We start from the raw sequence: 14141 nt of genomic DNA on the forward strand, positions 1-14141 counted from the left end.
CTTGGACAGGGACTGCACCACGCCATGCCACCGCGGGAAGCCTGAGCTTCACCGGCCTCCACCCTCCAGGGGCGTCGCCCCGGGATCCAGATAATACTTTGTCGCTGCCACCGGCCAAGTTTCGCCGCCGGTCACTGCATGACCATGCGAGCACAGCCAGCCGGCCGACCAACTCCGATGAAGAAGATGGCCACCACCAGCAAGCCTAGGGTCGGTGCCCCAGACATCCTCGTGTTGCAGATCAGGTCCAGGAGCAGTGCCCCGCCGACGGTGATTGAGAGCGGTAGCAAAACAAATTAGCCTAACATGAGTCAAAGCCAGATCCGCTGTTGCTAGTGCCGTCCTCCCCCAGTTGCCACCGCACCACTTCCATGTCGCCACCGATCTGCGCCATCGCCGCCGATCTAGCCGGAGAGGAGCGCCCCCTCACAACCAGATCAAGATCCGGGGAGAAACTGCCGCCGCCGCCACGCCACAAGGGCTTTGCCCTGTGACGCCCCGAGCGACGGCGGTGGAGGGGGGCGGAGGAGGGGCGATGCTGTAGGAGGAGGGCGGGGGCTCCCCGGTGCGGGGCAGCGCCGCCGCACGGGGGAGGGACGGGAGGGGGGACGGGCTATGCCATGGCACCCCGCTGGCGACTTTCTCCATATCTGCATATGTGAAATGACCTGGTAGCGTGAAATGTGACATGAGAGATTCCCAAAGCCGATCTTTTGCTCCTTCGTTGACAAAAGTAAGATTTGGACGTTCCTTTGCTGGCTTCTTCCGTTCTTGAATGGAGATAGGGATTTGGTCCTTGACAAGAACTCCGCACTGACGAATGAACTTGCCCTCATTCTTCTTAGGCTCGCGCGATTCGCCATTAGATTTGATGGCATCGATGTTGTATTTTACGCCATCCTTCAACTTTTTGGCCGGGCCTCACACTGTCTTGCTGCCTGTAGAAGATTTGCTCGATCCGGAGGGCTGAAAGAAGAAAGCTCAATTCGTTAATATATATAACGCAAAACAAACTCTATATATGATACCATTTGGGCCAGTTCCACTATGTTGTATTAACAGGACAACCACTTGGAAAAGAAAAACAATACATATCACCTAATTTGTGCAGGGAAGACCGCTGATGCACACGAAGCCTTAGTATGACTTTCACTTTGACGAAATTTCACTATAACTTTGGAAATTCTAATCATTTTGGTCGATAGTGAAATGATTGTTTTTGGATAAAAAAATCAGCAAATAACTTAGCACACGCAAAAAAATAAATTATTTTAATATTTTCTCAAAATATTTGGTTTGATTTCAATCAAACTCAAGCGATATTTTTCATCCTTTGGCGAAAACGAAACCTGAAACAAGAGGAAGAGGATGAAGACCACATCCTCCAACAATATGAATCTGTGAGAAAAATAGCCATAGGAGGCCCATTGACACCGTCCACATGACCTTTGCTCAGGCTAGCCATTGGAAAGAAGGATGATGAAAAGAGTGTGCAGCTGGCAATGGCTAGGAATATCCGCCCGAGCTGCCTCCAAGGCGACGGGAGGGCATCCCTTTCCAGCTATGCAATTTAGTCTTGTACACCCCTCTCGAACAACCCCAGGATGCCTTAGCATGGTTTTCACTTCAAATGAAACCTAATTGAAAAAAAAAATCCATTTTCGTGGATACTGTAACAATTGCCTTTGGATGAAATATTTCTGCCATCACCGTAGCACACACAAAATTTTCAGACCATTTATTGATTTTTCAAACATACTTGGTTGGATTTGAAACATACTCTAGCTGGGAACTCGGTCCTTTTGCCAAAACCAAAACTGAATCAGTGAAATTGAGTCATCTCCGTTGTTATTGGAATTTTTTGGAGTCTGGTTACATTGTTTCTGCATTGGCTTGACTGACATGAATGATGTGCAACCTGTTTTGATAGATACTCTCTCCGTTTCAAAATAAGTGTCATGATTTTAGTTTAGTTTTGAACTAAAACCATGACACTTATTTTACAACAGAGGGAGTATTTAGCATCCCGCAGGTGTTAACGTGTCTTCAAGTACCGGTCACTGTGTTTCTCACAGGCGGATGGTAAAGAAGAATATTTTTCTTCCTGAAACCATTACAAGGGGAAAGGCTCCCAACCTAAATATATTTCAAAAAGAGTTTTTTTTACACGAGGGTTATAGGGCACGAGATGGTAAAAAAGAATGTGACAGCTCAAATTTGTCTCGTCTACTTCTAATTTTTTTGAAACGAGGCAAAAGTTTTGTCATTTTCATTGATTAAGAAGAAGAGAGTTGTCCGGTTAATTAAAGGAACACCGGGCAAAAACCTAGATTACAAACCCCACCAGAGGGACACGCGGACGACCTGGCCATAAACGCCAAACAGTCGACCAAAGCATCGAGGACAAGGCAGGTTCGATTTTGCTAATGAGCTTCACAAAGAAATTTGCAAGCCTCGCACCGACTTAGTCCAGTGCAACATCCGGAGAGCACCGCCCGCTAAGCACCGCCCTCATGGAGTCATCGTTGCCGCAGTGGCCCCGCTGCCCGCAGCTTGGACTTCTCTGTCACAGCCAGAAATCAGCATAGACGCACCCATGGAGTCTCGTCTACTTCTTCATCTGGAGTTTCTTGTGTGTGTTGCTCGGCACTGATCTTCGTTTGTCCCTTTGCCCGGTACTGAATTTTCTCTGAATTAAACGAATGTGTTGTTTGCTCAACAGAAATGAAGTGCAAGTCAAAACTACGATTAACTTTATTTTAGAAATTACGCGGCAAAGTCGTTGTAGTATAGTGGTAAGTATTCCCGCCTGTCACGCGGGTGACCCGGGTTCGATCCCCGGCAACGGCGCATTTTTAATTTGTTTTTTTATCCTTTTAAGTCATCGTTTGCCTTTATCTTTGCGTTCATTTCGCTGAACAGTTCGTTCGGCGGGTTATATGGGCCAAAACCGCTACCGGGCTAACAAACTCCGTCAATTCGCCCTTTAGCCTAAAATATATGCTAAGACTACATCTCGCTTAAAGCGAGGGTTTCTTTGGTCTCATCTGAAGCATTTTCGTCCCCGCTACAATACTGGGCCGGCTCGTTTCCTGTTTGTTTTTTTCCATTCGCTGTAGTCATTACGTCAACCGGTAAAACTTATTTTAGAGAGAAAAACTGGAAGAAACCATTACGTCAAACGCTAGAATTGATATACATTTAACATTTTTTAAATGTCTGATTAACGTTTTACAAATAATTTTTTAATATTTTCTCAAATGCCTGATTAACAAATTTTGAATAGATGATCAACTTTTCACATACATTGTACTCCCTCACATATGAAAAATATAAGTCAAACATGTGCATGTTCGACCAAGTCACTAGAAAAATAAATATCTACAAAGCCAAAATTTATATATTTTAATACATCATGAAAAGTATTTCATATTTTGTCTATGAGGCATTGATGATGTTGATATTTTTTCTAAAATCTTGGTCAAACATACAACTGTTTGACTTGCATGAAAATTGATGCACATTATATTCTGGAATGCAGGGAGTATGTGTTTTGTATACATAAGAAACATTTTGTTTTTACATATTTAACATTTTTAGTTTGCTTGGCTAACATTTGTTTTCAATTTTTTTAATGTGAAGTGTTATTTAGTATATTTATTTACAGTATTATGAAATATAAACGAAGTAAAGAAAAAGATATAAAAATAAAAAATAACGTGAAAAAACAAACAATAGACCGTGGCCTACTGGGCTCCTGGGCAGGCCCATTTCGGGATGCGCCTTATGCGAGATGTGGCGCAGCCCTTAAAATTTGTTTTTTTACGAATATCCTAAAAAAGTTACCACAACGCCAACAGCGACTCGTAGTGAGACGGCACAATTATGTTTCCTTAGGCAGCACTCCACGGGAGCCCCTATATCTCGCATTCAGCGAATCTAGCTTCAGAAAACTTACCACAACGCCAACGGTGACTCGTGATGTGTCGGCACACGTGAGTGGGAGGCCACAGCCTCTTTTCTTCAGTTCTTTATTTTATTTTTTCTGTTTTTGTTTTGTGTTTATTATTGTATTTTGTTTATACTTTAGAAAAAATAAGTAGATATTACAAAAAAAGCAACCTACAAAATAGTTTAAAAAATATTGTACAAGTATTTGAAAAATGTTGAACCAATATTTAAAATTGTGGAACAAGCATTCGGACAATATTAAATGTGTATATGAAAATTGTCCATTATGTATTAAAAAATGATGAATTTGTTTTGATCATGTATATAAAAATATAAATCTAGTATTTGAAAAAAGTACAACATGTATTTAACAAAGATTAACCAAGCATTTGGGAAATGTCAAATATGTATAAAAAATTGTTGACCATGTATTAGAGAAATGATGAAAAAAATGACCATGTATATAAAAATATTAATCAAGCATTTGACAAAATGATGAACAAGTATTTAAAAAATGTTAATCAAGCATTTGGAAAATGTTAAATGTGTCTAGAAAAATTGTTGACCCTTTAATCAAATAAAAAGATTAATATTTTTATTTGAAAGCTATTAATCAAGCATTTATAAAAGTTGTTAAAAATGGATAGAAGAAAATGTTGATCGATAGTGCATTCAGAAGATATTAATCTTGTTTGAAAAATGTTAATCAATCATTTGAATTTTTTCTAAATGTGTATAAAAATGTTTATCATATATTTAAAGTAATTAATTTGTATTGTAAAAATGTTAAACATGTAGTACAAAAATGTTGTTCATGTATACAAGAAATGTAGAATGAAAATGATAAAGAAACAGAAAACACCTAAAAATGAAAACCTAAAAGGAAAAAAAATATTAAGCCAAAGAAAAGATAAAAATAAACAGAAGGGAATAATTGAAAACCAAGGAAGAACGTAAAAACCAAGGGAAAAGAAAGAAAATAAAAAAAGTAAAAGAAAATAGTAGGAAACCATTGAAACCGGAAAGAACCGAAGAAGAAAAATAAAAAACAACCCACTGATCTACAGGCTACAGCGAGCGACACACTCGAGCCAACCAAAGAAACGTAACGAACGAAAAAAAACTACATCGAAGGATATAGTCTTTTTTCTAGAATCATGGCGAAGTTTATTGCATAAGTTCAATGTTTACAGGGATACATAAATGAGCAGGTGGTGCAGCAAACCACACATGCCGACTTATATCAAGAGACGCAGCCATACAAGCTAGTCTATGAGGCTCTCTATTACATTCGCGCTGTTCATGACTAAAACAACAAGCCCTATATAATTTGCTTCGCTCTTTGATCTCTTGAAACACCATACAATGTCCACCGAGGTTCTTTGGCTCTTCGATTTCCCGGACGATGCTCAGTCAGTCCATAGCCACTTGTATTATTTCCAGGCCTAGATCCTTGCTTAACGCTAGTGCTTCTCGACAAGCTAGTGCCTCCAAGGTTTCTACATCTGTGATGCCCTCAAACACAATGTCGAGCCCCCCGGAAGCGCCCTTGTTCATCACGACACACAACCCCTACAGCCCCTCTACATTGCATCTTTGCCATAGCTCCATCAGCATTAATCTTGTAGGTAACGTAAAATGAAACCAGGTCGGCCCAATACTACGCGTGGGGAGGGAAAACCATCAGCCAGAGCTGCTACCGTCTCGCTTTGCGTGACATAGCTCTCACGGTCTGGCTGGCCCAAGTGCTCATTTTAATGTTTTTTCCAAACCAGGTTTTCTCTTCTTTTTTTCTCATCCTTTTTTACTTACAGTTTTTTTAGATCTTTTCTTTTTAGTTTTATCGTTCACTTTTATTCTTTGTATTTCGTTTTTTGGTTCCAAATTTGCAAACATTTTCTGAAATCTGGGAAGATTCTTTTAAATTCAAAATTTATTCACCTATTTAAAAGAAATACATTGAATTGAAAAAATGTTAACCATATCTGAATAGGATCATTGAATTCAAAAAATGTTCCTGAATTCAAGAAAATTCTCCAAATTCAGAATAATTTTAAATAATTTAATTTTTTTGATCAAATACAAAATTCAAAATTCGAACCTATATTTAAAAATGTTCGTAATAAATGTAAATTTTCTTCACAAAAATTCAAAAAGGGTCCATTTTCTAGAATTTGTGAACATTTCTGAATTCATTAACATTTTTGAATTTCTTGAAATTATTTTCGCATTACTTAATATCTTGTTGAAATTCTATACTTTCTTACAAATCCAGAGATTGTTTAAATAATAATAAAAACAGAAAATAAACGAAACAAGAAACATAAAAAATAGAGGAGACTTGTCCCGTACCTTGGCTGGCCCAAGGTCGCGCTTGGAAAATGTTAAATCCGATTCTTTTTCCTGTTTTTTTTTCATCCGGTTTTTCAGCAGTTTTTATTTTTCTATTTACTAGCAAACTGACCCATGCGTTGCAACGTGAAAAAAGAAATCCTTATCGTCAAAAATAATTTTGCAAAGAAAAATTCGCCGCAGCACATTCTCGGTGGAGCAATAGTCTTTCTCAAATGTGCCCATGTGTTGCAACGGGAGAAAACACAATAAAGCGACCCAAAACCCTGCCCATTTGCTCCACCCACACACACAGGTCCACGTCCTCTATTTCCACATCCTTCATTTGAACACAACACCCCACTCGTGTTACGGCTTATTCTCTCTCTATGTATTTTGTTGATTGCAATGAATGAAAACATATTAGAAACTAAAATAATGTAACTAAAAATCAAGTGTCCACAATATTCTCATAAAATGCAAATGTTGAAAGGCTACGCTACACAATATAGTATAAAGCGGAATTAACATCGGGGCTAGATTTGCCAATACACCAAGGAAATGTTGTGCTAATAAGTTTGCCAGGAATATGTTAGAAAAGCGACAAAAGCGCTAGCACATCACTCATAAAAATAGGTGGATACAACATATTGTGCAAATTAGCTAAAGAATCACCCTCATACAAAAATATAGCGGTCAGAAAACAGACAGAAGCCACGCGCGAAAAAAAAAACAATATGATATTTTGACTAAATGTTCTACTCAGTAAATTCACACCATTATTTAATTATGTTTTTGTTAGCCCCCTTCATGCATGTCGCAATATCAGGGCTTATTTTTTTTGCCTATTTAATGGATCTGTCCTTTCCCCCATCAACCGTTCATGCAAGTCCCTCTCTTTAATGAGAAACACTCCCTATCATACATCTGATAGGAAGAAAACATCAAACTGATCGCTTGCTGTTGATCCTTGCAATATCTGACGGCCTACAGCACCCTAAAAAAACTTTGTCCACACAACACGCAAGAACGTACGCTAATCTAACTGTCCCCATAACTTCCGTCTTCATTTTATCCCCAAAATATCGCACCTCTTGTTTCTGTCCCTTCTCAGCTCACCGACGAGAGATCCGGCCGCGTGCGCTGCCAGCTTCCTCCTCTAATCTGACGGCCAGTATGCATCTGATCGAATGGCCATGGACCGGTCTGATACGAAGCAAGCATCAGTAGTCTGATGCCTAGTGCTTCCCCTCTTTAATTCCGTTTCACCACGCATGCCAGACCCATTTACTGGGTCTTTCCTTTCTCTCATTGCCCACCATAATCTCCCACAAATATGCAAGTCCCTCTTTAATTCCTTTTTTTGTTAGCGATTTTCTATTCTGCCATTTCCCTCATAATGTCCCATCTCGCCTCTGTGTACTGATTTTCTAGTCTATTTGTTAATTTAGACACGTGCTAATGTATATAATTTGGTAAAGTTTGATGTAAAAATCCATACGGGACTATTTAATGGATAAACCAAAATTACTGTTATCTTGCCTCGCTTAGGCCTTGGATTGGAAGAACAAGCCCAAATAGAGGTGAGCTGCATAGTTAGGCCGACACAAGGCCCATCTCCCCCTCAACCCTAGCGTCACGGGGGAGCATCTGTTCGATGGCAAATCCTATTTGACGCCTGCAGGCGTCAAAAAGACGTGGCTTCGCTGAAGCCTGGCCACCCTCGCTCCAGTTTTGGGCCAGCCCACGGTCGCTCTGACTTTTCTTCTTTTTCCTGCTTCTTTCATTTTGTTTCTGTTTCTTTTTTTTCTTTCCTTTTTACTTTTTGTTTCATTTTTCGTGTCTTATGCACAGTTCATTGCAAGTGTAAAAAATGTTCTTCTATATTTAAGAAAATGTTCACCCTATATTAAGAAAAGGCTCAACATATTTTTCGAAAATGTTCATTGTGTATTTAAGAAAAATTCAACATATATTAACAAATAATTTCAATGTGTACTTAAATATGGTTCAGCGTATATCACTAAAACTTTTAGTGTGTATTTAAATATTGTTCAGCGTATATCACTAAAATGTTCAATGTGTACTTAAATATTTGTTCAGCGTATATCACAAAATGTTTAGTGTGTATTTAAAATTTGTTCAGCCTATATCACAAAATGTTCAATGTATATTTAAAAATTGTTCATCATTTGGAAATTCAAAATGGTGGTTCATGTTTTCAATAATTTTCACATTTTTAAAGTTTGATTGAATTTGTAAATTTCTTCACGATTTTCATTCATTTATTCAAAAACTTTCATTTTTTACCTGAAGAAATGTTGAAAAGTTTGAGAAAAGAAACGGATCTGCCATGTACATAGTACTTTAACTGATCAGGCGATGCAAATTGGTTCTTAAATCCTGGCGCTGCAATTCTAGCACTAACTCGTGTGGTCTATTGGTTTCGAAGAGGTATCACCTATCGGGAGGTCACGAGTTCAAGTTCTCACTATCGCAACTGCTTTCTGTCTAGTTTTTTTGCGCGGGCCGGCCCATTCGCGGTTCTCTTCAGCGAAAGGTCGTCATTTTGACGCTAACGGGCGTCGAGTAGGGACTCTCCTGGGGAGCTCCTATGCGCCGCTCATTGCGGCAAACAGTCGGCCGCCCGCACAGGAGTGCTCCGACTGGGCCGGCCCATGTATAGCGCAAAAAAATCCCCAAAAAGAAGTAAAATGTAGCGGCTAGGGATCAAACACAGGCCACACAGTTGATTACACGAGATGCTAGCCACCACACCAACTGGGAGTTCATGGTAACTATCTGCGTGCATCACTTTTAATATACTGTGATAGTATAATGTACAGATTTGCAGGATCATATTTGCAGTAGCGTACATATTTTTCAATTTTGCACACATTTTAGAAAACACGAACAATTTTTTGGAAAATTTCAGATTTCGGAATAGTTTTTGAATTACATAAAAGAATTAGAATTGCATGCAGTTTTTGAAAATTTCAGAAGATTTTTGAGAAACAAGAACAAATTTGTAAACATGTTTTTTTTAAATGACAAACATTTTTTGAAATGTTTCATACATTTTCTGAAACGGAGAACAAATTTTAAAGAACAAAGATTTTTTGAATCTTGAGAACAAACTTTGAAATAGAGAACAAATTTGAAAGCATGAACTTTTTTGAATCTTGAGAACAAATTTTAAAAGGGAGAACAAATTTGGGAGCGCAAATAATTTTTTAAAGCACAAACATTTTTTTAATCTTGAGAACTAATTTTAAAATGGAGAACAAATTTGAAAAATCCCGAACAAATTTGGAATTGTGAAAAAAAACTAAAGCACAAACATTTTTTTAATCTTGAGAACTAATTTTAAAATGGAGAACAATTTTGAAAAATTCCGAACAAATTTGGAAGTGCGAACATTTTATGAAAACGGGAACAAAAATTGAAATCCGGTACATTTCTGCATTTCGAAACTTTTCAACTATTTGTGTAACGAGAACAATGTTTGAATCTTGAGAACTTCTTTTGAAACTTCAACATTTTATGAAAACACGATTTTTTTTGAATATTTTGAAATTCTTTTGATAAAAAAAAGAAGAAAAGGAAAGGAAAAAGAAATAAAAAAACCAAAGAAAGAAAGGAAACAGAAAAATCGAAAAAAGAAAAAAGAAACAGAAATAAATAAAAACGAAAAGAAGAAGAAAAGAAAAAAGAAAACTAGAAAACAAAGGAAAAATAAAAAGAGAAACAAAAAAATAAGAAGAAGAAAGGAAAAGGAAAACGAAAAAACACAGGAAAAAACTGGGTTCAGATTTGGGCGTACTGTGTAAAGCTTGAACTGGGCCGGCCCATCTCCTGTCTCAAGCATGCTTGCCCTCTGCGAATCCCCGGCACTTCGCCGCAGCGAGCGGCGAATAGGGTTTTCCACTCTCCTGTTCGATCCCCGTCTCCCCCGAGCGCAGTCACGCGCAGGAGACGGCAGCGCCCACTCCCGATCCCCCTCTCTCCCTCGATCCCTCCCATGGCGCCACCATCCTCGGGAGGGAACTGCGCCTCCCATGCTCGCGCACCGACCCACCGCCCCACTTCCATTCCAGTGGAGCTCCGTTGCCCTTCTCAGCCCCCTGTTTCTCCCCCTCGCCTCGGCTTCGTGCGCGGACCCGACCTTCGCGGCCATGGCCGGCAGCCGAGCAGCCCCTGCCAAGCCCCTCCCGTCGTCCTCGGCCCCGGCTACCTCTACCATGCGCGCGCGACCAGCACCACCTTGGTCCACCGAGTCGCCCTGCTCATCTCATCTCTGTTTTCCCTCAAAACGTTTTTTCCAGATCCACTAAAGTAGGGAGTGCGGGTTCAATATAAAAAAGCAAAGGAACCTTTGTGTAAAAAAGCCACGACGGTGAACCTTAGGGAGAGATTTTACTTGTTTGATTTCCTTTTCCGTTTTCCTGTTTTTTTCTTGTTTCTTCTGTTTTTTTTTATTTTCTCTATTTTGATTTTGCATTTTTTTCTGTACAATATTTTCTTTCAATATATAAGATGAACAATTCTGAAATACGTATTGAACATTTTTCTAATATACATTGTACTTTTCTAATATAGAGTGAACTTTTTTAATGTATGACACCATTTTTTAAGGGTGTGTCTAGGGTACATCTAGATTTGATGTAGTTATTGCACATGTAAGTGAGTGAATCAAGTATAAAGAAAAAAAGAAAAAAAGAAAAAATATATCCGCACGAATCTTCCTGCTCGAAGCGTTTTCTTTCTTCTTCTCTGTAGCATGTGCAGAAACCTACAGCAGGAAGCTCCGCTCGCCTCCCATGGTGGCTAGGACTGGCCAAAGCAGTAGGGGGTATCATGGGTTCCCAAAATTTATCTGGGGCGGCCGCACCTACACGACCCCATGCTGGATCCGCCCCTGCATAGGCATCGCCACTCACGTTATCAAGGCCCAAGTGGTCCTAAAGTTTGGTTTGGAGGCCAATCATTTTGCTTCAATTGTAGAGAGGCTGAACGGCACACTATGTTGTTTATCCTTGGTTGTTTGGCTTTGATGGCTTCCCTAACGGTGCTATGGTGATATGGTGGAGCTTGGGGATGGTGTCTGTGACATCATGAACGAGGTGGCTCGGCAACGTCTTCCGGAATTAAGTCATTCTCATTTTGTCTTTGCCGCGACGGCTGATCAATCACCGCCATCGATAAGTGAGTGGAGTTTCAGCTCCAAGGAGCAATGCGTGCTAGCACTGGCGGAGCTATGTATTAGCAAAATCGGCCATGGGCCGCCCAGGCCATTGGAAATGCACTGCAGATTGACAGTAATTTGGGCCATGAGAATAAAAATAACGGGCCTTTGTTTGTACCGGCCCGCCCAGGTTTGGTACTGTAGCTCCGCCAAGTCATGATGTGGGCTATGTACTTGTGCTAGTTGACACTAACCTTATGGAGGCGGCATGCTTCTCCAAGTTCTCCCGGGAGATGGTAGTAACTAGATCTACGTCGCGTCAAGCCCGGGGTGAAACCCCTACAAATATGCACGAAGATGATTGTCTCCGTCTTTTGAGGTTGGCTTTAATTGTGGTGATCAATGCAAACAATCGGCAAAGGGCATATGCTATTTTGGCAAACCAACAGTCGACTTCGGGTGAAGTCCTTGGCCCAGACGCCAATGAGAGCAAGGAGATAATGGTGCCGAAAGGCCCAAAGGATCTGTCTACAGATTTTTCTTGTTTTGGGATTCCAACAACAACAACAACAATCTTTGGTCCAAAGCAGCGGCGAGTCTACTGGACAGGCTTAAACAGGCTCAAGCCTGCCCTCCAATAAACAATACTTTTTTACTAGTACTACTACTACTTTCATCCCAGCTCAATAGTACATATGTTATCGAGACATGCACAACGAACAGGCACCTCAAACTAATATCCATCCTCCATCTACTGTGTAATTACTAGTTCATGTACTGTTAACCAATTTGCAAAAAAGAGAGTACAAAAAATGAGTATGCATGTATGTACCCTTCACGCTGAACCTGAACCTATCCCAACTAATATGAACCTAGATACCCTTCCCTTTGCTATTGTGAGTGTAATCCCTCCCACTTATATGGACGACAAGATGGGGAGATAATGGTTATTTTGCAAGATATATTCAAATTTTGATTCAAAATTTCATATATATTTTTCAAAAATACTAGAAAAAATCTAGTTAATGCCAAAAAATTTAGTAATTTGGGAAATTCTGAGCTTATTTTGATTAATTTTTCTCTCTAAAAGAGAGCCTAGTTTTCTCGCCGTTCAATTGAGCCTACCCTTCATTTTCTTTGTAGATTCGCCACTGGTCCAAAGCAAGTTGGGTATGAAAAATGGACGATTGTTCGCAACAATGAATAATGTTCATATGTACATTGCACCATAGAGAACAGTTACCTTGCACTATACAGATACATAACATATATACTCGAGCCACTACCCCACGTAGACAAATTTGTTGTTAACCGAATGGAGAATCTTTTACCATGATCAAATTTGTTGTATACTATCAGGATTGATGCAGGCCAATCGGATCAAAGCTGCCTGGCTGGGCAGTCACACACACTTGCATTGCATGCATGTCGATCTTGATTCGAACTGTGGGATCATGCATGGCTTTTCCAGACGGATCCAAGATTATTTATTTATTTTACATAGGTGCTTAGGCGGCGTTGTTGCCGCCGTGGAGGTCCTCGAAGCTCCATTCCCGGCGGATGGCGCCGCTGCGCCGGAGACGCGGCGTCTGCGGGGCCGCGTCGCCGAGCCGCGCCACGTCCACGTCCGCCACCGACGACTTGCACTTGCGCACCATCTTCTTGATCATCGTCTTGGTCGCCGCCGCCGCCCTCTTGGTCGGCGTTGTGGCCTGCTTCTGCATCTGCTTCTGCTGCTGATGCTGCCCCTCCCCTTCCTCCGGCTCCTCCTCCTCTATAGGGCCGTTGTCGTCGGCGTGCAGCATCATGGCCGCCGAGCCGGGCGTCCTCACGGGGGCGAACCGCGACTGCGTCGGCTTCCCGTCCGCCGGGAAGCCCCGCTGCAGCGCCGTGCAGCAGGTGGCCGTCTGCGGCTGCGGCGGGCCGTCGTCGACGGCGCCGGCGCCGCGGCTGGGCGCCATGTTACACGTCAGGTGCGCCGACATGCTCTTGCTGCCGTTCGCCTTCATCGATCCCCGCGCCGCGCCTGCGCAGGTACGTGGGTCGAACAGGAACGCGCGTAGTAATTAGTTGGACAGAACGAGGAACGTCCGGCCGGTGAGCTCCATGGATGGATCCATTTTATCCTCTGCATGCATGCTAGGCGACACCCGACCTCCGCGGGCTAATTATGGACGTGTGCACCTAAATCTGGATGGACATAGCTGCAACACGTGTCTCTATTTTTTTTTTCAAAGTATACACTTTAGTAGAGGAGTATATACAACGTTCCTCCAAATACTCGCCACAATTCTCGTTCAATTATGGCTCCTATCTTACTTGAAATTGGAGAGCTAGTTAGCAATTTCTCTTTGTTTAATGTACTTCATATAAATCATTCAGCTAACGTTCCGGCTCATCTTTGTGTTAAACATGCCTGCACATTGAATGTGACCGAATGCTGGCTGGCTCGATGTGATACGTAGCTTCCTAGTGACTAGCTTGATGGTTGATTGTCCTAGGTCTGCTGTGATTTAGTAAAGCTCTCTTGATTACCGCAAAAAAAGATTTTCTTTTAGAAAAAGGCTAGCTCTCAGCTGCGTCGTGCCGTCCGCCGCCGCGCGCGCCTGACACATGTCCTTGCAGGAGCTCAGTCAGATTTTGCAACGTGTTGCAAGTCGTGTCGTCTGCTGCC

At 41.3% G+C, this 14141-nt stretch overlaps 1 protein-coding gene and 1 non-coding gene across 2 annotated transcripts; one reads left to right on the forward strand and one right to left on the reverse strand.

Annotated features, from left to right (window-relative positions):
* The first annotated feature begins 2778 nt into the window (after nt 1-2778).
* On the forward strand, nt 2779-2850 carry TRNAD-GUC (transfer RNA aspartic acid (anticodon GUC)). The gene has a single exon. It is a non-coding gene; the product is annotated as a tRNA-Asp (tRNA).
* A 9788-nt stretch (nt 2851-12638) lies between these two features.
* LOC123085972 (uncharacterized) lies at nt 12639-13583 on the reverse strand. Its single transcript, XM_044507675.1, has one exon. The coding sequence runs from the start codon at nt 13474-13476 to the stop codon at nt 12976-12978; it is 501 nt and encodes a 166-aa protein (XP_044363610.1). The 5' UTR covers nt 13477-13583; the 3' UTR covers nt 12639-12975.
* Between the last annotated feature and the right edge of the window lie 558 nt (nt 13584-14141).

This window comes from Triticum aestivum, chromosome 1B (genome assembly GCF_018294505.1).
Source record: "Triticum aestivum cultivar Chinese Spring chromosome 1B, IWGSC CS RefSeq v2.1, whole genome shotgun sequence".
In the NCBI taxonomy this organism is placed as follows: Eukaryota; Viridiplantae; Streptophyta; class Magnoliopsida; order Poales; family Poaceae; genus Triticum; species Triticum aestivum.